This window comes from Lampetra fluviatilis, chromosome 66 (genome assembly GCF_964198595.1).
Source record: "Lampetra fluviatilis chromosome 66, kcLamFluv1.1, whole genome shotgun sequence".
Classification (NCBI taxonomy): domain Eukaryota; kingdom Metazoa; phylum Chordata; class Hyperoartia; order Petromyzontiformes; family Petromyzontidae; genus Lampetra; species Lampetra fluviatilis.
Genome location: NC_136340.1, coordinates 1,752,971 through 1,780,750, shown reverse-complemented (window position 1 = coordinate 1,780,750; position 27,780 = coordinate 1,752,971). Strand labels below are relative to the sequence as shown.

General features: G+C 57.7%; 2 protein-coding genes across 3 annotated transcripts in view; one reads left to right on the top strand and one right to left on the bottom strand.

The window, feature by feature from the left end:
• WDR70 (WD repeat domain 70) overlaps positions 1-6,491 on the top strand; it is a 52,821-nt gene extending 46,330 nt beyond the window's left edge. The window contains exons 15-16 of the mRNA XM_078882620.1: positions 648-810; positions 5,068-6,491. Of these exons, the coding sequence (XP_078738746.1) occupies positions 648-810; positions 5,068-5,152 (248 nt within the window). The 3' untranslated portion in view covers positions 5,153-6,491. The remainder of the gene's footprint in view (positions 1-647; positions 811-5,067) is intronic.
• A 13,636-nt stretch (positions 6,492-20,127) lies between these two features.
• LOC144952220 (uncharacterized) overlaps positions 20,128-27,780 on the bottom strand; it is a 52,252-nt gene continuing 44,599 nt past the window's right edge. The window contains exons 6-9 of one of the 2 annotated variants that reach the window (XM_078882631.1): positions 26,693-26,801; positions 25,781-25,869; positions 23,590-23,637; positions 20,128-21,654 (exon numbers count right to left, since the gene is read on the bottom strand). In XM_078882631.1, coding sequence (XP_078738757.1) covers positions 21,641-21,654; positions 23,590-23,637; positions 25,781-25,869; positions 26,693-26,801 — 260 coding nt within the window. In that variant the 3' untranslated portion in view covers positions 20,128-21,640. The remainder of the gene's footprint in view (positions 21,655-23,589; positions 23,638-25,780; positions 25,870-26,692; positions 26,802-27,780) is intronic. The other variant, XM_078882632.1, reaches the window with a different exon arrangement.

Below are 27,780 nucleotides of genomic sequence, written 5' to 3'. Positions count from 1 at the left end.
AGTGGTGAGTGGTGAGGGTGAGTGGTGAGGGTGAGTGGTGAGGGTGTGAGGTGAGTGGTGAGGGTGAGTGGTGAGGCTGTGAGGTGAGTGGTGAGGGTGAGTGGTGAGGGTGAGTGGTGACGGTGAGTGGTGAGGGTGAGTGGTGAGGGTGAGTGGTGTGAGGGTGTGAGTGGTGATGGTGTGAGTGGTGAGGTGAGTGGTGAGTGGTGAGGGTGTGTGGTGAGTGGTGAGGGTGTGAGGTGAGTGGTGAGGGTGAGTGGTGAGGGTGTGAGGTGATTGGTGAGTGGTGTGAGGGTGTGAGGGTGTGAGGGTGTGAGGGTGTGAGTGGTGATGGTGTGAGTGGTGAGGGTGTGAGGTGAGTGGTGAGTGGTGAGGGTGAGTGGTGAGTGGTGAGTGGTGATGGTGTGAGTGGTGAGGGTGAGTGGTGAGTGGTGAGGGTGTGAGGTGAGTGGTGAGTGGTGAGGGTGAGTGGTGAGTGGTGAGGATGTGAGCCGGGAAAGTTCGATAGATCGATTCAACCCCACGCTGCCCGTGCCCCCCCCCCCCCGTGTCCCCCCCCCGTGTCCCCCCCCCGTGCCCCCCCCCCCCGTGTCCCCCCCCCGTGCCCCCCCCCCCCCGTGTCCCCCCCCCGTGCCCCCCCCCCCCAGGTCGAGGTGGACGTGTGGCGGCCCACGGTGGGACGCTCTCCTCCTACATCGTCAAGAGCATCGCCCTGGACCACTCGGACGACGGCAACGCTCGCGAAGCCATCCTGCGTCACGCACACGCAGCCAGCACACAACCCTACTGGGTGGCTCCTGCCTACAGCAAGTACGATTACTCACCACTCACTCACACACTCACTCACCACACAGACTCACTCACACACTCACACACCACTCACTCACCACTCACTCACTCACACACTCACCACTCACTCACCACTCACTCACCACAACAACAACAACCGCCATTCGCCACTAAGTGGCGGTGACGTCACCACGACGCTTATGCCAGGCCATGTGCACCTTGAGGCCACGTGAAGTGTCGAACGCCTGCTGGCAGGAGGTCACGGGGCAGACCTAGCAGGTGCCACAGGTCGACTGACCGAGATGACCGAGATGACTGGCTGATGCACCACCTGTGCCCCCTACTGTACCAACTTGCTGTGCTTTAGCCACCCGGCGCTCCGCTCGTTGTTGTGAGCGTCGCTCCTCCGCCCTCCGTTGTTGTTGGAGGGCGACTGCCTCCAACTGCCCAGTAGCGTCCTTCACGAGCCTCCTCCACTGAGGCCGATCTTGACACCGCTGGTACCAGTCATCGGCAAGTCCACTCAGCTCCACGTCCTCCTGTACCACATCACTCCATCTCTTCTCTAGCCCGTGCCGCGCCCGTTTAGCCCCCTCGATCCGGCCGAACAAAAGCTGTTTAGGCATGCGGTGGCTGGGCATGCGGGCTACATGACCCAGCCAACGCAGCCTTGCCTGCCGGAGGAGCTCACCGATGGGACTTTGCCCAGATCTTTCAAGGATTTGTGAGCTTCTCACACAATCCAGCCTGCAGGTTAAACCCAGCATGGATCGTAGGCAGGCCAGCCTGAATGTTTCTAGTCGACGAAGATGCTCCACTAGGGGGGTCCACGTTTCGCAAGCGTAGAGAAGGGAGGGAATGACCGTGGCCGAGAAGACCCGAAGCTTCGTGCGGAGCGACAGACCAGGTAGCTGCCACACAGCGTTACGCAACCGATGAAAAGATATTGCCGCTCGACTGATTCGGAGTGAGACCTCTGCTGTTAAACTGGAGCCGGTCTTGAGCACACTGCCCAGGTATGGGAAACTCTCCACTCTCTCCACAACTACCCCATCACCAATTGGGAGTTGTGTGGGTGGAGTGTCCGATGGTACAAAATACCCAGGCAGGTGCTTCGTTTTGGTGGGGCTGATGGTAAGGCCCCACCTCTTAGTGGCAAGCTCCAGGTTCAGCAGCAGCGCCTCCAACTCCTCCTCTGAGTGAGCAGCAATTACCAGATCATCGGCATATGTAACATGGTTGAGCAATGGGGAGCCATCCCTTGATCGCACCAGGGCATCGATCAGCCTCCCATTCTGTCTGTACCAGATGGAAATTTCTCTGGTACAGCCATCAAAGCCTTCATGAACTACATGGTCGAAATAGATGTTAAATAATGTGGGAGCCAGAGAACATCCCTGTAGCACCCCAAGGTGAACAGGGAATGGCTCCAACCCCCGGCCACGTAGTTTTACCTGGGCCCGCTCACCATCATGAAGGTCCTTAATGATCGTGAGCAGAGGGTCAGGGACTCCGAAAGCACGAAGAACAACCCAGAGCCCAGGCCTACTGATGGTATCATCGGCCTTGACCAGGTCAATAAAGCAGAGATGTAGGTCTTGTTGGAATTGCCTACACCTCTGCTGTAGCAGACGGACAGAAAATATGGCATCCGTGCAGGACCGCCCTTTCCTGAAACCGCATTGGGGCTCCGCAAGCCTCTCCTCAGCGTGCCTAGCAAGGCGATGTTGAATAATCCTTGCCAGGACCTTTCCCGGCACATTGAGGAGTGAGATGCCCCTGTAGTTGTTACAGTCTGTGCGGTCCCCCTTCTTAAAGATGGGGACCACCAGGGCATCCTTCCAATCCTGCGGAACCCGTTCAGTGGTCCAGACTGTTGTTATGATGTCATGCAGGGCAGTCTGTGCACAAACGCCACCCTCCCTCAGCATTTTGCTTGGGAGATCATCTCTGCCCGGTGCCTTTCCTGGTCTCAGACTCTGGATCGCCTTCAGTACTTCCTCAACAGATGGCACCTCAGCCAGCCACTCACAGGGGGTGACTTCTTCTTCCAATGTTTGAGGCACCGCAGCCTCAGCAGGGTCATCCCCACCTTCTGCCACGATTTTTCCTGGGCTGAGGGATTTCCCCTCCCCCAAGACTTCACAGAAATGCTCAGCAAATTTGTTCCTGGGAGTCGGAGATTGGATCATATTTATTTCCCCTAATGAAGGTGATAGGTGTTGGTGCTGCAGGTTACTTTTTTATGGCGTTAAAGAGCGATTTGTGATGGCGGGCCACTGAGGCAGACTCCATCTCCTCAGCAACCCGCGACCACCACCCATCCTTGCAGCGCCTCACGGCTCTCCGAACCTCCGAGCGAAGGCTGCGGTAAGCCTTCTCATTCTGTAGACGATGAGAGTGGGCCTGTTGCTTTTTTCTCAGCCAGCCTGAACACCTCCTCTGTCAGCCAGGGTCTCTGGGGAGGTCTGGACCACGTACCCAAAGCAGCCATTGCAGCTGCATGAGTCACAGTTCTAAACCTCGCCCATTTCCTCTCGGCATGAGGAGGAGTGGGGGACGATGCCAACCCCAGCCGCAAGCGACGATGAAATTCTCGTTTGCAACTTTCATCAGCTGAGACCAGGCCACTGTGGGTTTGAATGGGGTCCTGGGTGTACACCCACCACCACCGGAGTGGAAGAATGGCAGGCGCATCTTACAGATGACTAGTCGATGGTCAGAGGGCAGATCAGCTCCACGGTAGGTCCTGGTGTCAAGGACATGGGCTCGCATCCGCTGGTCCGTCACTATGTAGTCCAGCAGATGTTCTTGCTTGGACCCGGCATGCATCCATGATGTTGTGTGGATGCGCCGATGCCGGAACAGCGTGTTGGTAATTACAAGCTCATGGGCTGCACAAACATCTAGCAGCCTCCTACCGTTATTATTGAGCTGATCTGGCCCATGCCTTCCAATCACTCCAGACCAGGTGCCAGCATCATGACCAACTCGGGCATTGAAGTCGCCCAACAAGATGAATCTATCCTGAGGGGCCACTTTAGCCAGCACCTGTGACAGGAGGTCATAGAAGGCATCTGACTCATCGGCCTTGCCTGCATCCCAACGCTGATGTTCATCTTCGGTGGGGGCATAAGTAACCACGACCACCACTCCTCGCCTCTGGTTGATGGGAAGGCGAGCCCAAAGTAGCCTGGGGCTTACAGCTTCCCACACCTCACTGCCACGCTCCCACGCCCCCTTCATTCTTTTATTCAGAAGAAGAGCCACTCCCTGTTGTTTGGCAGTCTCCTGCCCCGAGTAGAGGACTGTCCACCCCTCATGGTGGCAGGAGCCAGAGCCGGTCCACCGGACCTCCTGAATACCGCTGAGATCCAGGCGGTACCGGTCCAGCTCCCGACAGAGGAGTGGCAGCCTCTCCTCCGCAGTGAGCGTTCGAAAATTCCACGTGGCCACACGAAGTGGCTTTTTGTTGTTTCTGGAGGAGCCCCGAGGGTGAAGATTCAATCTCCTGGCTCCGCCAATCGGGGTTTGGCCAGGAGACGTCATAGACGCCTGTCCCCCCGGGGCTTCCCACACCACTGCCTCCACTTCCACCACCTCCACCACCTCCATCACCTCCACCACCATCACCACTCTCACTCACCGCCACCTCCACCACCTCCACCACCTCCACCACCATCACCTCCACCACCATGACCACTCTCACTCACCGCCACCACCACCTCCACCATCACAACCAGCATAACCACCATCACCTTCTCCACCACTCACACTCACCGTTTACCACTGCCACCACCTCCACTACCACCACCTCCATCACCACCACCACCTCCACCACCAACACCATCACCACCGTCTCCTCCGCACTTCCGCCACCTCCACCACAACCACCATCCCCACCTCCACCATCACCACCTCCACCGCCACCACCATCAACACCGTCACCACCACCTCCACCACAACCACCATCGCCACCGTCACCACTGCCACGACCTCCACCACCACCGCCACCACCACCATCACCACCGTCACCACCTCCACCATCACCACCACCATCACCGTCACCACCGCCACCACCACCGCCACCACCACCGCCACCACCACCATCAACACCACCACCACCACCATCACCACCACTGCCACGACCACCACCTCCACCATCACCACCATCACCACCACCATCACCACCGTCACCACCACGTGACCGGTGACGAGAGTGCTGTAGGCACCGTCCCGCTGTAGGTCCGCTCCGTGGTAACTCTCCGGCGTCTGCAGGACCCAGCCGGTGCCGATCTTTGCCGAGCCGGAACCAGAGGAGGAGGCGCCGGAGGAGCCGGCCTGGAAGAAGAAGAAAATCTGAAACGTCGGACAACTCGCGACCCCCACACTCACCACGTGACACTCACCACGTGACACTCACCACGTGACACTCACCACACTCACCACACTCACCACGTGACACTCACCACACTCACCACTTGACACTCACCACGTGACACTCACCACGTGACACTCACCACACTCACCACGTGACACTCACCACACTCACCACTTGACACTCACCACACTCACCACACTCACCACGTGACACTCACCACACTCACCACGTGACACTCACCACACTCACCACACTCACCACGTGACACTCACCACGTGACACTCACCACACTCACCACGTGACACTCACCACACTCACCACACTCACCACGTGACACTCACCACACTCACCACGTGACACTCACCACGTGACACTCACCACACTCACCACACTCACCACGTGACACTCACCACACTCACCACACTCACCACGTGACACTCACCACACTCACCACGTGACACTCACCACACTCACCACACTCACCACGTGACACTCACCACGTGACACTCACCACACTCACCACGTGACACTCACCACGTGACACTCACCACACTCACCACGTGACACTCACCACGTGACACTCACCACACTCACCACCCCCACACTCACCACCCCCACACTCACCACCCCACACTCACCACCCACACACTCACCACCCCACACTCACCACCCCACACACTCACCACCCACACACTCACCACCCCACACACTCACCACCCCCACACTCACCACCCCACACACTCACCACCCACACACTCACCACCCCACACTCACCACCCCACACTCACCACCCCACACACTCACCACCCACACACTCACCACCCCCACACTCACCACCCCACACTCACCACCCCACACACTCACCACCCACACACTCACCACCCCACACTCACCACCCCACACTCACCACCCCACACTCACCACCCACACACTCACCACCCCACACTCACCACCCCACACACTCACCACCCACACACTCACCACCCCACACTCACCACCCCACACTCACCACCCACACACTCACCACCCACACACTCACCACCCCACACTCACCACCCACACACTCACCACCCCACACTCACCACCCACACACTCACCACCCCACACTCACCACCCCACACACTCACCACCCACACACTCACCACCCCACACTCACCACCCCACACTCACCACCCACACACTCACCACCCACACTCACCACCCCACACTCACCACCCCACACACTCACCACCCACACACTCACCACCCCCACACTCACCACCCCACACACTCACCACCCACACACTCACCACCCCACACTCACCACCCCACACTCACCACCCCACACACTCACCACCCCACACTCACCACCCCACACTCACCACCCCACACACTCACCACCCACACACTCACCACCCCACACTCACCACCCCACACACTCACCACCCACACACTCACCACCCCACACACTCACCACCCACACACTCACCACCCCCACACTCACCACCCCACACACTCACCACCCCACACACTCACCACCCACACACTCACCACCCCACACTCACCACCCCACACTCACCACCCCACACTCACCACCCCACACTCACCACCCCGACACTCACCACCCCACACACTCACCACCCCACACACTCACCACCCCACACTCACCACCCCACACTCACCACCCCACACTCACCACCCCGACACTCACCACCCCACACACTCACCACCCCACACACTCACCACCCCACACTCACCACCCCACACACTCACCACCCACACACTCACCACCCCACACACTCACCACCCCACACACTCACCACCCACACACTCACCACCCCACACACTCACCACCCACACACTCACCACCCCACACTCACCACCCCACACTCACCACCCCACACTCACCACCCCACACTCACCACCCACACACTCACCACCCCACACACTCACCACCCACACACTCACCACCCACACACTCACCACCCCACACTCACCACCCCCACACTCACCACCCCACACTCACCACCCCCACACTCACCACCCCACACTCACCACCCCCACACTCACCACCCCACACTCACCACCCCCACACTCACCACCCACACACTCACCACCCCACACTCACCACCCCACACTCACCACCCCACACTCACCACCCACACACACACCACCCACACACTCACCACCCCACACTCACCACCCCACACTCACCACCCACACACTCACCACCCCACACTCACCACCCCACACACTCACCACCCACACACTCACCACCCCCACACTCACCACCCACACACTCACCACCCCACACTCACCACCCCCACACTCACCACCCCACACTCACCACCCCCACACTCACCACCCCACACTCACCACCCCCACACTCACCACCCCACACTCACCACCCCCACACTCACCACCCCCACACTCACCACCCCCACACTCACCACCCCACACTCACCACCCCCACACTCACCCCTTACTTAGAGGGTGGTGATGGTGGTTGTGATGGTGGTGGTGATGGTGGTGATGGTGGTGATGGTGGTGCTGGTGGTGATGGTGGTGATGGTGGTGGTGATGGTGGTGCTGGTGGTGATGGTGGTGATGGTGGTGGTGATGGTGGTGATGGTGGTGATGGTGGTGATAGTGGTGATGGTGGTAATGGTGGTGATGGTAGTGGTGGTGGTGGTCGTGCTAATGGTGGTGATGGTGGTGATGGTGGTGATGGTGATGGTGGTGGGGAGTGGTGGTGCAGTGGTTAGCACTACGCAGCGCTATGAACCTGTTGACTCGAGTTCGATTCCCGCTCACGGCCAACAGCAGCAGTGACGATTCTCTGAACCGGTCCTGGGCCTGCCCTAGGTCGACTCAGCCTCAAATGAGTACCTGGTGTAGCGGTGGTGGTGTGGTAAACATCGCAGCGCTGTGGAGAGACAAAGGCGGCCGGGCGTGGTGCTGGCCACCCACCACCTCGCGCGCGCGTGTGTCAGTGGCGGCCTTCGTAGGTGCTGCTACTCGCTCGCCGCACTTGCCCCGACATTGTCCAGGCTACCCGGGGGATCTTTGTCTTCGGTGGCAATCTTCAGGACGTTTTATACGGAGTGCATCCACAATAAACTAAGAGGCTCTGCGATTTGTTATCCCTTTTCGGCGTGTATCACTGTGTGTGTGTGTCACTGTGTGTGTGTCACTGTGTGTGTGTCACTGTGTGTGTGTGTCACTGTGTGTGTGTCACTGTGTGTGTGTCACTGTGTGTGTGTCACTGTCCGTCTGCTACAGCAGAGGTGTAGGGAATTCCAAAAAGACCTACATCTCTGCTTTATTGACCTGGTCAAGGCCTATGATACCATCAGTAGGACTGGGCTCTGGGTTGTTCTTCGTGCTTTCGGAGTCCCTGACCCTCTGCTCACGATCATTAAGGACCTTTATGATGGTGAGTGGGCCCGGGTAAAACTACGTGGCCGGGAGTCGGAGCCTTTCCCTGTACACCTTGGGGTGCGACAGGGATGTCCTCTGGCTCCCACATTATTTAACATCTATTTCGACTGCGTAGTTCGTGAAGCCTTCAATAGCTGTACCGGGGGAATTACCATTTGGTACAGATACAATGGGAGGCTGATCGACGCCCGGGTGCGATCAAGGGATGGCTCCCTATTGGTCAACCACGTTATGTATGCCGATGATTTGGTAATAGCTGCTCATTCAGAAGAGGAGTTGGAGACGCTGCTGCTGAGACTGGAGCGTGCCACTAAGAGGTGGGGCCTTACCATCAGCCCCACCAAAACTAAGCACCTGCCTGGGTATTTTGTACCATCGGGCACTCCGCCCCCACAACTCCCAATCGGTGATGGGGCAGTTGTGGAGAGAGTAGAGAGTTTCCCATACCTGGGCAGTGTGCTCATGACCGGCTCCAGTTTATCAGCAGAGGTCTCACTCCGAATCAGTCGAGCGGCAATATCTTTTCATCGGTTGCGTAACGCTGTGTGGAAGCTACCTGGTCTGTCGCTCCGCACGAAGCTTCAGGTCTTCTCGGCCACGGTCATTCCCTCCCTTCTCTATGCTTGCGAAACGTGGACCCCCCTAGTGGAGCATCTTCGCCGGTTGGAAACATTTAGGCTGGCCTGCCTACGATCCATCCTGGGTTTAACCAGGCTGGATTGTGTGAGGAGCTCACAAGTCCTTGAAAGATCTGGGCAAAGTCCCATCAGTGAGCTCCTCCGGCAGGCAAGGCTGCGTTGGCTGGGTCATGTAGCCCGCATGCCCAGCCACCGCATGCCTAAACAGCTTTTGTTCGGCCGGATCGAGGGGGCTAAACGGGCGCGGCACGGGCTAGAGAAGAGATGGAGTGGTGTGGTACAGGAGGACGTGGAGCTGAGTGGACTTGCCGATGACTGGTACCAGCGGTGTCAAGATCGGCCTCAGTGGAGGAGGCTCGTGAAGGACGCTACTGGGCAGTTGGAGGCAGTCGCCCTCCAACAACAACGGAGGGCGGAGGAGCGACGCTCACAACAACGAGCGGAGCGCCGGGTGGCTAAAGCACAGCAAGTTGGCACAGTAGGGGGCACAGGTGGTGCATCAGCCAGTCATCTCGGTCATCTCGGTCAGTCGACCCGTGGCACCTGGGTCTGCCCCGTGACCTCCTGCCAGCGGGCGTTCGACACTTCACGTGGCCTCAAGGTGCACATGGCCTGGCACAAGCGTCGTGGTGACGTCACCGCCACTTAGTGGCGAATGGCGGTTGTTGTTGTTGTTGTCACTGTGTGTGTCACTGTGTGTGTGTGTCTGTGTGTGTGTCACTGTGTGTGTGTCACTGTGTGTGTGTCTCTGTGAGTGTCACTGTGTGTGTGTGTCTCTGTGTGTGTGTCACTGTGTGTGTCACTGTGTGTGTGTCACTGTGAGTGTCACTGTGTGTGTGTGTCTCTGTGTGTGTGTCACTGTGTGTGTGTGTCTCTGTGTGTGTGTCTCTGTGTGTGTGTCACTGTGTGTGTGTCACTGTGAGTGTCACTGTGTGTGTGTGTCTCTGTGTGTGTGTCACTGTGTGTGTCACTGTGTGTGTGTGTCTGTGTGTGTGTCACTGTGTGTGTGTCTCTGTGTGTGTGTGTCTGTGTGTGTGTCTGTGTGTGTGTCACTGTGTGTGTGTGTGTCTGTGTGTGTGTCTGTGTGTGTCACTGTGTGTGTGTGTCTGTGTGTGTGTCACTGTGTGTGTGTCACTGTGTGTGTGTCTGTGTGTGTGTCTGTGTGTGTGTCACTGTGTGTGTGTGTCACTGTGTGTGTCTGTGTGTGTGTCACTGTGTGTGTCACTGTGTGTGTGTCTGTGTCACTGTGTGTGTCACTGTGTGTGTCACTGTGTCTCTGTGTGTGTGTCACTGGTTGTCTGTGTCTCTGTGTGAGATTTGTTCGGCAAAACAACCCCCTACCTCACGTGGTGCCGGACGGCAACGCTGTGGTGGGCAGTGCTGTGGGGGGAGGGCCAACTCAGATTGGCCTCTCCCCTCATGGCGTCTGTGATCACCACAGCAGCCAAACGGGGGCTCTGGACGGGTGCGAGGGGCTGGTAACCCCTCCACCTTCAATTAACCACCACCAAACTACGATGTGAAAAACTTAATAAGCTTGTGCCGGAGGCCCCGGGGGGACAGGCGTCTATGACGTCTCCTGGCCAAGGCCCATTTGGCGGAGCCAGGAGATTGAATCTTCACCCTCGGGGCTCCTCCAGAAACAACACAAAAGCCACTGCGGGTGGCCACGTGGAATGTTCGAACGCTCACTGCGGAGGAGAGGCTGCCACTCCTCTGTCGGGAGCTGGACCGGTACCGTCTGGATCTCTGTGGTATTCAGGAGGTCCGGTGGACCGGCTCTGGCTCCTGTCGCCATGAAGGGTGGACAGTCCTCTACTCGGCAATGTTGCCTTGGCAGGAACACAGCTTGGGGACCGCGGCAATGTTGCAACATTGCCGAGTAGAGGACTGTCCACCCTTCACAGCTTGGGGACCGCGGCAATGTTGCCTTGGCAGGAACACAGCTTGGGGTCCGCGGCAATGTTGCCTTGGCAGGAACACAGCTTGGGGTCCGCGGCAATGTTGCCTTGGCAGGAACACAGCTTGGGGTCCGCGGCAATGTTGCCTTGGCAGGAACACAGCTTGGGGTCCGTGGCAATGTTGCCTTGGCAGGAACACAGCTTGGGGTCCGCGGCAATGTTGCCTTGGCAGGAACACAGCTTGGGGTCCGCGGCAATGTTGCCTTGGCAGGAACACAGCTTGGGGTCCGTGGCAATGTTGCCTTGGCAGGAACACAGCTTGGGGTCCGCGGCAATGTTGCCTTGGCAGGAACACAGCTTGGGGTCCGTGGCAATGTTGCCTTGGCAGGAACACAGCTTGGGGTCCGTGGCAATGTTGCCTTGGCAGGAACACAGCTTGGGGTCCGTGGCAATGTTGCCTTGGCAGGAACACAGCTTGGGGTCCGTGGCAATGTTGCCTTGGCAGGAACACCGCTTGGGGTCCGCGGCAATGTTGCCTTGGCAGGAACACAGCTTGGGGACCGTGGCAATGTTGCCTTGGCAGGAACACAGCTTGGGGTCCGCGGCAATGTTGCCTTGGCAGGAACACAGCTTGGGGACCGTGGCAATGTTGCCTTGGCAGGAACACCGCTTGGGGTCCGCGGCAATGTTGCCTTGGCAGGAACACAGCTTGGGGACCGTGGCAATGTTGCCTTGGCAGGAACACCGCTTGGGGTCCGCGGCAATGTTGCCTTGGCAGGAACACAGCTTGGGGACCGTGGCAATGTTGCCTTGGCAGGAACACAGCTTGGGGTCCGCGGCAATGTTGCCTTGGCAGGAACACAGCTTGGGGACCGTGGCAATGTTGCCTTGGCAGGAACACCGCTTTGGGTCCGCGGCAATGTTGCCTTGGCAGGAACACAGCTTGGGGACCGTGGCAATGTTGCCTTGGCAGGAACACCGCTTGGGGTCCGCGGCATTGTTGCCTTGGCAGGAACACAGCTTGGGGACCGTGGCAATGTTGCCTTGGCAGGAACACAGCTTGGGGTCCGCGGCAATGTTGCCTTGGCAGGAACACAGCTTGGGGACCGTGGCAATGTTGCCTTGGCAGGAACACCGCTTGGGGTCCGCGGCAATGTTGCCTTGGCAGGAACACAGCTTGGGGACCGTGGCAATGTTGCCTTGGCAGGAACACCGCTTGGGGTCCGCGGCAATGTTGCCTTGGCAGGAACACAGCTTGGGGACCGCGGCAATGTTGCCTTGGCAGGAACACAGCTTGGGGACCGTGGCAATGTTGCCTTGGCAGGAACACAGCTTGGGGACCGCGGCAATGTTGCCTTTGTAGGAACACAGCTTGGGGACCGCGGCAATGTTGCCTTGGCAGGAACACAGCTTGGGGACCGCGGCAATGTTGCCTTGGCAGGAACACAGCTTGGGGTCCGCGGCAATGTTGCCTTTGTAGGAACACAGCTTGGGGACCGCGGCAATGTTGCCTTGGCAGGAACACAGCTTGGGGACCGCGGCAATGTTGCCTTGGCAGGATCACAGCTTGGGGACCGTGGCAATGTTGCCTTGGCAGGAACACAGCTTGGGGACCGTGGCAATGTTGCCTTGGCAGGAACACAGCTTGGGGACCGCGGCAATGTTGCCTTGGCAGGAACACAGCTTGGGGACCGCGGCAATGTTGCCTTGGCAGGAACACAGCTTGGGGACCGTGGCAATGTTGCCTTGGCAGGAACACAGCTTGGGGACCGCGGCAATGTTGCCTTTGTAGGAACACAGCTTGGGGACCGCGGCAATGTTGCCTTGGCAGGAACACAGCTTGGGGACCGTGGCAATGTTGCCTTGGCAGGAACACAGCTTGGGGACCGCGGCAATGTTGCCTTTGTAGGAACACAGCTTGGGGACCGCGGCAATGTTGCCTTGGCAGGAACACAGCTTGGGGACCGCGGCAATGTTGCCTTGGCAGGAACACAGCTTGGGGTCCGCGGCAATGTTGCCTTTGTAGGAACACAGCTTGGGGACCGCGGCAATGTTGCCTTGGCAGGAACACAGCTTGGGGACCGTGGCAATGTTGCCTTGGCAGGAACACAGCTTGGGGACCGCGGCAATGTTGCCTTGGCAGGAACACAGCTTGGGGACCGTGGCAATGTTGCCTTGGCAGGAACACAGCTTGGGGACCGTGGCAATGTTGCCTTGGCAGGAACACAGCTTGGGGACCGCGGCAATGTTGCCTTGGCAGGAACACAGCTTGGGGACCGCGGCAATGTTGCCTTGGCAGGAACACAGCTTGGGGACCGCGGCAATGTTGCCTTGGCAGGAACACAGCTTGGGGACCGCGGCAATGTTGCCTTTGTAGGAACACAGCTTGGGGACCGCGGCAATGTTGCCTTGGCAGGAACACAGCTTGGGGACCGCGGCAATGTTGCCTTGGCAGGAACACAGCTTGGGGACCGCGGCAATGTTGCCTTGGCAGGAACACAGCTTGGGGACCGTGGCAATGTTGCCTTGGCAGGAACACAGCTTGGGGTCCGCGGCAATGTTGCCTTTGTAGGAACACAGCTTGGGGACCGCGGCAATGTTGCCTTGGCAGGAACACAGCTTGGGGACCGTGGCAATGTTGCCTTGGCAGGAACACAGCTTGGGGTCCGCGGCAATGTTGCCTTTGTAGGAACACAGCTTGGGGACCGCGGCAATGTTGCCTTGGCAGGAACACAGCTTGGGGACCGCGGCAATGTTGCCTTGGCAGGAACACAGCTTGGGGACCGCGGCAATGTTGCCTTGGCAGGAACACAACTTGGGGACCGTGGCAATGTTGCCTTGGCAGGAACACAGCTTGGGGACCGCGGCAATGTTGCCTTGGCAGGAACACAGCTTGGGGACCGCGGCAATGTTGCCTTGGCAGGAACACAGCTTGGGGACCGCGGCAATGTTGCCTTGGCAGGAACACAGCTTGGGGACCGCGGCAATGTTGCCTTGGCAGGAACACAGCTTGGGGACCGTGGCAATGTTGCCTTGGCAGGAACACAGCTTGGGGTCCGCGGCAATGTTGCCTTGGCAGGAACACAACTTGGGGACCGTGGCAATGTTGCCTTGGCAGGAACACAGCTTGGGGACCGCGGCAATGTTGCCTTGGCAGGAACACAGCTTGGGGACCGTGGCAATGTTGCCTTGGCAGGAACACAGCTTGGGGACCGCGGCAATGTTGCCTTGGCAGGAACACAACTTGGGGACCGTGGCAATGTTGCCTTGGCAGGAACACAGCTTGGGGACCGCGGCAATGTTGCCTTGGCAGGAACACAGCTTGGGGACCGCGGCAATGTTGCCTTGGCAGGAACACCGCTTGGGGTCCGCGGCAATGTTGCCTTGGCAGGAACACAGCTTGGGGACCGCGGCAATGTTGCCTTGGCAGGAACACAGCTTGGGGACCGCGGCAATGTTGCCTTGGCAGGAACACAGCTTGGGGTCCGCGGCAATGTTGCCTTGGCAGGAACACAGCTTGGGGACCGCGGCAATGTTGCCTTGGCAGGAACACAGCTTGGGGACCGCGGCAATGTTGCCTTGGCAGGAACACAGCTTGGGGACCGCGGCAATGTTGCCTTGGCAGGAACACCGCTTGGGGTCCGCGGCAATGTTGCCTTGGCAGGAACACAGCTTGGGGACCGTGGCAATGTTGACTTGGCAGGAACACAGCTTGGGGTCCGCGGCAATGTTGCCTTGGCAGGAACACAGCGAACCAGTTGACGTGTAGTAAACATCACCACTGGGGAGACAAAGGCGGCCAGGCGTGATGCTGGCCACCCACCCCCTCGTGCGCTGTGCCGACCTGTATAAGGCTGTGCCACGTGCACAATTAACTAGGCCTCACTCAGGCTGTGCCACGTGCACTATTAACTAGGCCTCACTCAGGCTGTGCCACGTGCACTATTAACTAGGCCACACTCAGGCTGTGCCACGTGCACTATTAACTAGGCCACACTCAGGCTGTGCCACGTGCACTATTAACTAGGCCTCACTCAGGCTGTGCCACGTGCACTATTAACTAGGCCACACTCAGGCTGTGCCACGTGCACTATTAACTAGGCCACACTCAGGCTGTGTCACGTGCACTATTAACTAGGCCACACTCAGGCTGTGTCACGTGCACTATTAACTAGGCCTCACTCAGGCTGTGTCACGTGCACTATTAACTAGGCCTCGCTCAGGCTGTGTCACGTGCACTATTAACTAGGCCACACTCAGGCTGTGTCACGTGCACTATTAACTAGGCCTCACTCAGGCTGTGTCACGTGCACTATTAACTAGGCCTCACTCAGGCTGTGTCACGTGCACTATTAACTAGGCCTCGCTCAGGCTGTGTCACGTGCACTATTAACTAGGCCTCACTCAGGCTGTGTCACGTGCACTATTAACTAGGCCTCACTCAGGCTGTGCCACGTGCACTATTAACTAGGCCTCACTCAGGCTGTGTCACGTGCACTATTAACTAGGCCTCACTCAGGCTGTGTCACGTGCACTATTAACTAGGTCTCACTCAGGCTGTGTCACGTGCACTATTAACTAGGTCTCACTCAGGCTGTGTCACGTGCACTATTAACTAGGCCTCACTCAGGCTGTGTCACGTGCACTATTAACTAGGCCTCACTCAGGCTGTGTCAGGTGCACTATTAACTAGGCCTCGCTCAGGCTGTGTCACGTGCACTATTAACTAGGTCTCACTCAGGCTGTGTCACGTGCACTATTAACTAGGTCTCACTCAGGCTGTGTCACGTGCACTATTAACTAGGCCTCACTCAGGCTGTGCCACGTGCACTATTAACTAGGCCTCGCTCAGGCTGTGTCACGTGCACTATTAACTAGGCCTCACTCAGGCTGTGTCACGTGCACTATTAACTAGGCCTCACTCAGGCTGTGCCACGTGCACTATTAACTAGGCCTCGCTCAGGCTGTGTCACGTGCACTATTAACTAGGCCTCACTCAGGCTGTGTCACGTGCACTATTAACTAGGCCTCACTCAGGCTGTGTCAGGTGCACTATTAACTAGGCCTCGCTCAGGCTGTGTCACGTGCACTATTAACTAGGCCTCACTCAGGCTGTGTCACGTGCACTATTAACTAGGCCTCACTCAGGCTGTGTCAGGTGCACTATTAACTAGGCCTCGCTCAGGCTGTGTCACGTGCACTATTAACTAGGCCTCACTCAGGCTGTGTCACGTGCACTATTAACTAGGCCTCACTCAGGCTGTGCCACGTGCACTATTAACTAGGCCTCACTCAGGCTGTGCCACGTGCACTATTAACTAGGCCACACTCAGGCTGTGTCACGTGCACTATTAACTAGGCCTCACTCAGGCTGTGCCACGTGCACTATTAACTAGGCCACACTCAGGCTGTGCCACGTGCACTATTAACTAGGCCTCACTCAGGCTGTGTCACGTGCACTATTAACTAGGCCTCACTCAGGCTGTGCCACGTGCACTATTAACTAGGCCTCACTCAGGCTGTGCCACGTGCACTATTAACTAGGCCACACTCAGGCTGTGCCACGTGCACTATTAACTAGGCCTCACTCAGGCTGTGTCACGTGCACTATTAACTAGGCCTCACTCAGGCTGTGTCACGTGCACTATTAACTAGGCCTCACTCAGGCTGTGTCACGTGCACTATTAACTAGGCCTCACTCAGGCTGTGTCACGTGCACTATTAACTAGGCCTCACTCACACACACAGCTCACACACACAGCTCAGTCACACACACAGCTCAGTCACACTCACAGCTCACTCACACACACAGCTCACCCACAGCGCACTCACACACCGCCACTGGCCGCCATCTTGTTGGTGGATGATGATGATACCAGTTAGGAGACTGAAGTTTACACCATGGGAGCCCTGATGAGGTGACTGCCAAACAACAGGGTGTGGCTCTTCTTCTGAACAAAAGAATGAAAGGGGCGTGGGAGCGTGGCGGTGAGGTGTGGGAAGCTGTAAGCCCCAGGCTACTTTGGGCTCGCCTTCCCATCAACCAGAGGTGAGGAGTGGTGGTCGTTATTTATGTCCTCACCGAAGATGAACATCAGCGGAGGGATGCAGGCAAGGCCGATGAGTCAGATGCCTTCTATGACCTCCTGTCACAGGTGCTGGCTAAAGTGGCCCCTTGGGATAATCATCCTGTTGGGTGACTGATTGGAAGGCATGGGTCAGATCAGCTCAATAACAACGGTAGGAGGCTGCTAGATTTGTTGTGCAGCCCATGGGCTTGTAATTACCAACACTCTGTTCTGGCATCGGCGCATCCACACAACATCATGGATGCATGCCGGGTCTAAGCAAGAACATCTGCTGGACTACATAATGACGGAGGTGCAGATGCGGGCCCATGTCCTTGACACCAGGACCTACAGTGGAGCTGATCTGTCCACTGACCATCGACTAGTGATCTGTAAGATGCGCCTGCCATTCTTTCACTCCGGTGGTGGGTGCACACCCAGGACCCCATTCAAACCCACAGTGGCCTGGTCTCAGCTAGCTGATGAAAGTTGCAAGCGAGAATTTCGTTATTGCTTGCAGCTGGGATTGGCATCGTCCCCCACTGCTCCAGATGTCGAGGGGAAATGGGCGAGGTTTAAGACTGTGGCTCATGTCGCTGTAATGGTTGCTTTGGGTACACGGTCCAGACCTCCTCAGACACCCTGGCTGACAGAGGAAGGAGATTGAATCTGCCTCAGTGGCCCACGATCACAAATCGCTCTTTAATTCCATGAAAAACTTGCAGTGCCACACGTATTCCCATCATTAGGGTAAAGAACGATGATGCAATCTCTGACCCCCAGGAACAGGTTTGCAGATTTGCTGAGCATTTCTGAGGTCTTGAGGGAGGGGAAATCCTCCAGCCTGGAAAACATCGTGGGGAAAGTGGGGATGACCCTGCTAAGGCTGCTGTGCCTCAAATGTTAGTAGTCACCCCCTGTGAGTGGCTGTCTGAGGTGCCATCTGTTGAGGAAGTACTGAAGGCAATCCAGAGTTTGAGACCAGGAAAGGCACCGGGCAGAGATGATCTCTCAAGCGAAATGCTGAGGGAGGGTGACGTTTGTGCACAGACTGCCCTACATGACATAACAGTCTGAACCACTGAACGGGTTCCGCAGGATTGGAAGGATGCCCTGGTGGTCCCCCTCTTTAAGAAGGGGGACCGCACAGACTGTAACAACTACAGGGGCATCTCACTCCTCAGTGTGCCTGGAAAGGTCCTGGCAAGGATTATTCAACATGGCCTTGCTAGGCACGCTGAGGAGAGGCTTGCGGAGCCCCAATGCGGTTTCAGGAAAGGGCGGTCCTGCGCGGATGCCATATTTTCTGTCCGTCTGCTACAGCAGAGGTGTAGGGAATTCCAACAAGACCTACATCTTTGCTTTATTGACCTGGTCAAGGCCTATGATACAATCAGTGGCATGGGCTCTGGGCTGTTCTTCGTGCTTTCGGAGTCCCTGACCCTTTGCTCATGATCATTAAGGACCTTCATGATGGTGAGCGGGCCCGGGTTAAACTACGTGGACAGGAGTCAGAGCCTTTCCCTGCACACCTTGGGGTGCGACAGGGATGTCTGCTGGCTCCCACATTATTTAACATCTATTTTGACCACGTAGTTCGTGAAGCCTTCAATAGCTGTACCGGGGGAATTTCCATTTGGTACAGATATAATGGGAGGCTGATCGACGCCCGGGTGCGATCAAGGGATGGCCCCCTATTGGTCAACCACGTTATGTATGCTGATGATTTGGTAATAGCTGCTCATTCAGAGGAGGAGTTGGAGACGCTGCTGCTGAGACTGGAGCGTGCCACTAAGAGGTGGGGCCTTACCATTAGCCCCACCAAAGCTAAGCACCTGCCTGGGTATTTTGTACCATCAGACACTCCACCCCCACAACTCCCAATCGGTGATGGGGCAGTAGTGGAGAGAGTGGAGAGTTTCCCATACCTGGGCAGTGTGCTTATGACCGGCTCCAGTTTAACAGCAGAGATCTCACTCCAAATCAGTCGAGCGGCAATATCTTTTCATCGGTTGCGTAACGCTGTGTGGAAGCTACCTGGTCTGTCGCTCCGCAACGAAGCTTCACGTCTTCTCGGCCACAGTCATTCCCTCCCTTCTCTACGCTTGCGAAACGTGGACCCCCCTAATGGCGCATCTTCGCCGGTTGGAAACATTTATGCTGGCCTGCCTACGATCCATCCTGGGTTTAACCTGCAGGCTGGATTGTGCGAGGAGCTCACAAATCCTTAAAAGATCTGGTCAAAGTCCCATCGGTGAGCTCCTCCGGCAGGCAAGGCTGCGTTGGCTGGGTCATGCAGCCCACATGCCCAGCCACCGCATGCCTAAACAGCTTTTGTTCGGCCGGATCGAGGGGGCTAAATTGGCGCGGCACGGGCTGGAGAAGAGATGGAGTGATGTGGTACAGGAGGACGTGGAGCTGAGTGGACTTGCCGATGACCGGTACCAGCGGTGCCAAGATCGGCCTCTGTGGAGGAGGCTCGTGAAGGACGCTACTGGGCAGTTGGAGGCAGTCGCCCTCCAACCACAACGGAGGACGGAGGAGCGACGCTCACAACAGCGAGCGGAGCGCCGGGTGGCTAAGGCACAGCAAGTTGGTACAGTGGGGTGCATCAGCCAGTCATCTCGGTCATCTCGGTCAGTCGACCCGTGGCACCTGCTGGGTCTGCCCCGTGACCTCCTGCCAGCGGGCGTTCGACACTTCACGTGGCCTCCAGGTGCACTTGGCCTGGCACAAGCGTCGTGGTGACGTCACCGCCACTTAGTGGCAAATGGCGGTTGTTGTTGTTGTGGGTTGGTGAGCTGGGCGGGTGTGGGTTAGTAAGTTGGTGAGTAAGTTGGTGAGCTGGGTGAGTGTGGGTTGGTGAGCTGGGTGGGTGAGTGAGCAGCTCACGAGGTCTGCACCACGAAGAAGCTGAGCCCAGCCAGGTGTCCTGTGACTCGTCGCGTTTATTTTAACAAAATTCACTCCACCCCCCCACCCACGGAGTAACAACAACAGCAACAGCCTGTCCTGTGGGTGTGTGTACTGTGTGTACTGTGGGTGTGTACTGTGTGTGTACTGTGGGTGTGTTGTACTGTGTGTGTGTGTGTACTGTGTGCACTGTGTGTGTGTGTGTACTGTGGGTGTGTGTACTGTGGGTGTGTGTACTGTGTGTGTACTGTGTGTGTGTGTACTGTGGGTGTGTGTACTGTGTGCACTATATGTGTGTGTGTACGTGTCTGTGTGCACGTGTCTGTGTGCACGTGTCTGTGTGTGTGTGTCTGTGTGTACATGTCTGTGTGTCTGTACGTGTCTGTGTGTGTACATGTCTGTGTGTCTGTACGTGTCTGTGTGTCTGTACGTGTCTGTGTGTGTGTACGTGTCTGTGTGTGTGTCTGTGTGTATGTGTCTGTGTGTGTGTACGTGTCTGTCTGTGTACATGTCTGTGTGTGTGTACGTGTCTGTGTACGTGTCTGTGTACGTGTCTGTGTGTACGTGTCTGTGTGTGTGTGTGTCTGTCTGTCTGTGTCTGTGTGTGTGTGTCTGTGTGTGTCTGTACGTGTCTGTGTGTGTGTACGTGTCTGTGTGTGTGTACGTGTCTGTGTGTGTGTACGTGTGTGTGTGTCTGTGTGTACGTGTCTGTGTGTGTGTACGTGTCTGTGTGTGTGTACGTGTCTGTCTGTGTGTGTACGTGTCTGTGTGTGTGTACGTGTCTGTGTGTGTGTGTGTACGTGTCTGTGTGTGTACGTGTGTGTCTGTGTGTGTCTGTGTGTGTGTGTGTACGTGTCTGTGTGTACGTGTCTATGTGTACGTGTCTGTGTGTGTGTACGTGTCTGTGTGTGTGTACGTGTCTGTGTCTGTGTGTGTACGTGTCTGTGTGTGTACGTGTCTGTGTGTGTACGTGTCTGTGTGTGTACGTGTCTGTGTGTGTACGTGTCTGTGTGTGTGTACGTGTCTGTGTGTGTACGTGTCTGTGTGTGTACATGTCTGTGTGTGTGTGTACGTGTCTGTGTGTGTGTCGAATAACAACAACGACGACAACAACGGTGGTGAGGGTGGTGGTGCCACCACCCTCACCACCACCACCACCACCCGCTCTCGTTACCAAAGTAGGGCGGAACCGGAACGGGATCGTGAATGGGAACAGGATCCCCAACGGGATTGGGAATTGGAACTTGAACGGGATTGGGATCCGGAACGGGATCCGGAACAGGATCACGGAACGGGATCGCGGAACGGGATCCGGATCAGGATCACGGGACAGGATTGGGATCCGGAACGGGATTGTGATCCGGGAACAGGATCATGGAACGGGATCACAGAACGGGATCCGGAACAGGATTGGGATCACGGAACGGGATCACGGAACGTGATCCGGGAACGGGTCTTGCCAGCGAAGGCGATGCTGGGGAGGGGAGTTTGTTGTGCTCCACCCCCCCCCCCTCGCTCCCCCCGTGGTGCTCAGTCGAAGGCCGCTGTGGGGTCACGGGGGGGGGGGGGGGAGACAGCAGTGGATCACCTTGCAAAGAGACGCAGCGCACCACCCACACTCACCACTCTCTCACTGTCAGCGCGCTCACCGCCACCGCCACCACCCCCCTCCCCTCCCCTGTCCCTCCACCATCCTCCACTAGAGGCCTCGCTCACTCAGCCACTCACTGACACAGCCACTCACAGAGCCACTCACACAGCCACTCACACAGCCACTCACTCAGCCACTCACTCAGCCACTCACTCAGCCACTCACACAGCCACTCACTCAGCCACTCACTCAGCCACTCGCTCACTCAGCCACGCGCTCACTCAGCCACGCGCTCACTCAGCCACGCGCTCACTCAGCCACGCGCTCACTCAGGCACGCGCTCACTCAGGCACGCGCTCACTCAGGCACGCGCTCACTCAGGCACGCGCTCACTCAGGCACGCGCTCACTCAGGCACGCGCTCACTCAGGCACGCGCTCACTCAGGCACTCGCTCACTCAGCCACTCGCTCACTCAGCCACTCGCTCACTCAGCCACTCGCTCACTCAGGCACTCACTCAGCCACTCACTCAGCCACTCGCTCACTCAGCCACTCGCTCACTCAGCCACTCGCTCACTCAGCCACTCGCTCACTCAGCCACTCGCTCACTCAGCCACTCGCTCACTCAGCCACTCGCTCACTCAGCCACTCGCTCACTCAGCCACTCGCTCACTCAGCCACGCTCATGCAGCCACTCACTCAGCCACGCTCACTCAGCCACTCTCCCACCCACCCGCTCACCCTCACATCTACCAGCTAAGGCCCCACTGGCTCCGTTGCAGGAGCGACATGGCCACCAATGACGGCTCTCTCCCTTGCGGCGGCTTCCTGTGCACCAGGCGAGGCCGTCAACATCTCCAACAGAACCTGCTGCTGCTGCTGCTACTGCCGCCGGAGAGCTAATCTCTGGCCAGTGGACACCGCACCAAGGCAAAGGTCCCCCCTAGCCCCGTGTAGCCTTCACAGACTTTTGGGGCAAGTGCTGTGAGCGTCTGTGAAGGCTGCCGGCACTGTGGCACACACAGAGGGGGTGGGTGGCCCCAACACCACCACCACTACACCACCACTACACCAGGTACTCATTTGAGGCTGAGTCGACCTAGGGGAGGGCCAGGACCGGTTTCAGATCATTAATCGTCACCGGTGGTGGTGACCGTGAACTGAACTCGGATTGCCGGGTTCGTAGCGCTAACCTCTGTGCCACCGCTCCCCACACACGTGTTCACACGCACGTGTACACACGCACGTGTACACACGCACGTGTACACACGCACGTGTACACACGCACGTGTACACACGCACGTGTACACACGCACGTGTTCACACGCACGTGTACACACGCACGTGTACACACGCACGTGTACACACGCACGTGTACACACGCACGTGTTCACACGCACGTGTACACACGCACGTGTACACACGCACGTGTACACACGCACGTGTACACACGCACGTGTACACACGCACAGATACCCAATCACACACGCGCAAACACACACACAAGACACACACGCACAGACATACGCGCAGACACGCGCACGCACAGACACGCCGATACACACAGAGACGCACGCAGACACTGACACGCACACAGGCATGCACACACACACGCAGACACACGCACGCAGACACGCACGCAGACACGCACGCAGACACACACGCAGACACACACGCAGACACCGTACACAGACACCGTACACAGACACGCACGCACGCAGACACGCACGCACACAGACACGCACGCACACAGACACGCACACAGACACGCACGCACACAGACACGCACGCACACAGACACGCACGCACAGACACCGTACACAGACACGCACACAGACACGCACGCAGACACCCACACACACAGACACACATGCAGACACACACTCACCCTGGATCTCGACTACCTTGACTATTGGGTCGACCTCTGCAGACCCAGCTACAGGCACAGGCAGACACACAGCCAGTCACTTAGTCACTTACACAGTCAGTCACTTACATAGTCAGTCAGTCACTCAGTCAGTTACTTGGTCACTCAGTCACTCAGTCACTCAGTCACTTAGTCACTTAGTCACTTAGTCACTTAGTCACTCAGTCACTTACACAGTCACTTACACAGTCACTTAGTCCCTTACACAGTCACTTACACAGTCACTTAGTCACTCAGTCACTTAGTCACTTAGTCACTTAGTCACTTAGTCACTCAGTCACTTACACAATCACTTACACAGTCACTTAGTCCCTTACACAGTCACTTACACAGTCACTTAGTCACTCAGTCACTTAGTCACTCAGTCACTCAGTCACTTAGTCACTCAGTCACTCACTTAGTCCCTTACTCAGTCACTTACACAGTCAGTCAGTCACTCAGTCACTCACTCAGTCACTCAGTCACTTACACAGTCAATAGGTCACTCGGTCACTTGGTCACTCAGTCACTTAGTCACTCAGTCACCGAGTACTGACACACAGTCACTGACACACAGTCACTGACACACAGTCACTGACACAGTCACTGACACAGTCACTGACACAGTCACTGACACACAGTCACTGCGTCACAGCTATTTCAGTGCACACACACAGTCACGCATCGCGACAGCAGGTACAAGGGCAATGCGCAGGCACTATGTACGGTGATCACAATGCAACCCAAGCCGGCAGTGGACACCCAGGGCCATGTACACTGTATCTGCTTCCACCCCCTCTGCTCAAGGAGCGCAACAGGAGGAGGAGGAGGTCTCCACGGCTGCTGTCTGACTGATGATGTCGGCTGCAATTACCGGCGAATCGTCGCACTCGGCACCGCAAATGTTGTGGATTTGCTCTCCAACACGCAGCCAACCGGTGTGGTGCTGTACTAGTAGACTACACTACACACACTACAATGCACACACTACACTGCACACACTACACTACACACACTATACACTGCACTATACATACACTACACACTACACTCTACACTGCACACACTACACTACACACACGACACTACACACACTCTACACGACACACACTATACACTACACTCTACACGACACTACACACACTCTACACTACACACACTCTACACGACACACACTATACACTACACTCTACACGACACTACACACACTACTCTACACACCACACCGGCGCTGTATTAGTAACAAATTGGCACATTCACGTGACAACCTCCCGACTCTCTACGGAAGCCATCGAACCCCAACACAGTCTCTACGATGGCGGCACTTTGTCACTGACAAGACAAAGGTCCCCCGTGTAGCCTTCACGGGCTGCTGGGGCAAGTGCTGTTAGCAGCGAGCAGCAGCAGCGCCGCCTGTGAAGGCTGCCGGCGCTGCGACACACACAGAGGGGTGGGTGGCCAGCACCACGCCCGGCCGCCTTTGTCTCCCCAGTGCTGCGATGTTTACTACACCACCACCACTACACCAGGTACTCAGTTGAGGCCGAGTCGACCTAGGGGAGGCCCAGGACCGGTTCAGATAATCGTCACCGGTGGTGTTGGTGGCTGTGAGCGGGAACGAAACCCGGGTCGCGTGGGTTCGTAGCGCTAACCGCTGCACCACCACTCCCCACTTACAGTCACTGACAGTCACTTACAATCCGCTGCAGATCGTCACACACAGGATAGTCACTTACGGATGGTTACACACAGACAGTCGCTGAGAATCACACACATTTAGTCAGCCACACACACAATTAGTCACACACACACACACGCGCGCGTGTGAATACAGGCATCATATAACACACACACACAACAGTCGCCATTTGCCACGAAGTGACGGTGACGTCACCACAGCACCTGTGCCAGGCTAGGTGCACCTTGGGGCTGAGTGAAGTGAGGTGGCAGTGGTGGTGGTGGTATTAGTGGTGGTGGTAGTAGTAGTGGAGGTAGTAGTAGTGGTTGTGGCTGTAGTGGTGGTTGTGGTGTTGGTGGTTGTGGTGTTGGTGGTGGTAGTGGTGGTGGTAGTAGTTGTAGTGGTTGTGGCTGTACTGGTGGTTGTGGTGTTGGTGGTGGTACTGGTGGTTGTGGTGGTAGTGGTGGTTGTGGTGGTGGTTGTGGAGGCACCCACCGAAGTTGCTGTAGCTGCTGTCGTAGTCGTCGCCTGCGGCGCGCTTGGCACTGCCGCCGCTGCTGCCGTGGCCATGCGACGATCGCTCCCTAGGCAGGGCAACCACACACACACGCACACACACACACACACGCACGCACACACGCACGCACACACACACGCACACACACACGCACTCCCACACACGCATGCCACACACACACCACGCGCACACGCGCACACACACGCGCACACGCGCACACACACGCGCACGCACGCGCACGCACACGCACGCACACACGCACACACACGCACACGCGCGCACGCGCGCACACGCGCGCACACACGCGCACACACGCGCACACACGCGCACGCACGCACACGCCACACGCACACACGCGCACACACACGCGCACACACACACGCGCACACACACACGCGCACACACACACGCCACACACGCACACGCGCACACGCGCACACACGCACACCCGCACACGCACACGCGCACACGCACACACGCACAGGCGCACACACATGCGCACACACACACGCGCACACACACACACGCGCACACGCACACACACACGCCACACACATGCACGCAGACACGCACACACACACCCACACACGCGCGCACACACACACCCACACACGCGCGCACACACACGCACGCACGCAGGCACACAGGCACATAGGCACACGCGGTGAGCTGGTGGTGAACTGGTGAGGTGGTGGTGGTGGTGAGGTGGTGGTGGTGGTGAGCAGTGAGGTGATGGTGAGGGGCAGGGGATGAGGGGTTGAGGGGGGTGCTGGTGAGGTGGGGTACGAGTGGGGGGGGGTGGGGGGGGGTACGAGTGGGGGGGGGTGGGGGGGGGTACGAGTGGGGGGGGGTGGGGGGGGGTACGAGTGGGGGGGGGTGGGGGGGGGTACCCGTCTCTGCGGCTGCTGCGTTCGTAGCTGCCCCCCCCTCCGTCACGGCCCCTCCCCCCCCGGGACGAGGACGACGACGACCCTCGAGTCCGGCCACGGGATTCATAGCCTGGGTCACATGACATCATCACGACGTCATCACATCGTCGTCATCATCACATGACGTCATCATCACATGACGTCATCATCACATCGTCGTCACATCGTCGTTACATCGTCGTTACATCGTCGTCACATCGTCATCACCACCACCACTAGCGTCACATCGTCATGATCACATCACCTCTGGGGTCATATTGTCATCATAACATCGTCACTCTCTCTCTGTGCCACCCACACACCCACACTCTCTGTGCCACCCACCCACCCCCTCTCTCTCTGTGCCACCCACCCACCCACCCCCTCTCTCTGTGCCACCCACCCACCCACACTCTCTCTCTGTGCCACCCACCCACCCACACTCTCTCTCTGTGCCACCCACCCACCCACACTCTCTCTCTGTGCCACCCACCCACCCACACTCTCTCTCTGTGCCACCCACCCACCCACACTCTCTCTCTGTGCCACCCACCCACCCACACTCTCTCTCTGTGCCACCCACCCACCCACACTCTCTGTGCCACCCACCCACCCACACTCTCTGTGCCACCCACCCACCCACTCTCTCTGTGCCACCCACCCACCCACCCACACTCTCTCTCTGTGCCACCCACCCACCCACACTCTCTCTCTCTCCGTGCCACCCACCCACACTCTCTGTGCCACCCACCCACCCACACTCTCTGTGCCACCCACCCACACTCTCTGTGCCACCCACCCACTCTCTCTGTGCCACCCACCCACCCACCCACTCTCTCTCTGTGCCACCCACCCACCCACACTCTCTCTGTGCCACCCACCCACCCACACTCTCTGTGCCACCCACCCACCCACACTCTCTGTGCCACCCACCCACCCACACTCTCTGTGCCACCCACCCACCCACACTCTCTGTGCCACCCACCCACCCACTCTCTCTGTGCCACCCACCCACCCACCCACTCTCTCTCTCCGTGCCACCCACCCACCCACACTCTCTCTCTGTGCCA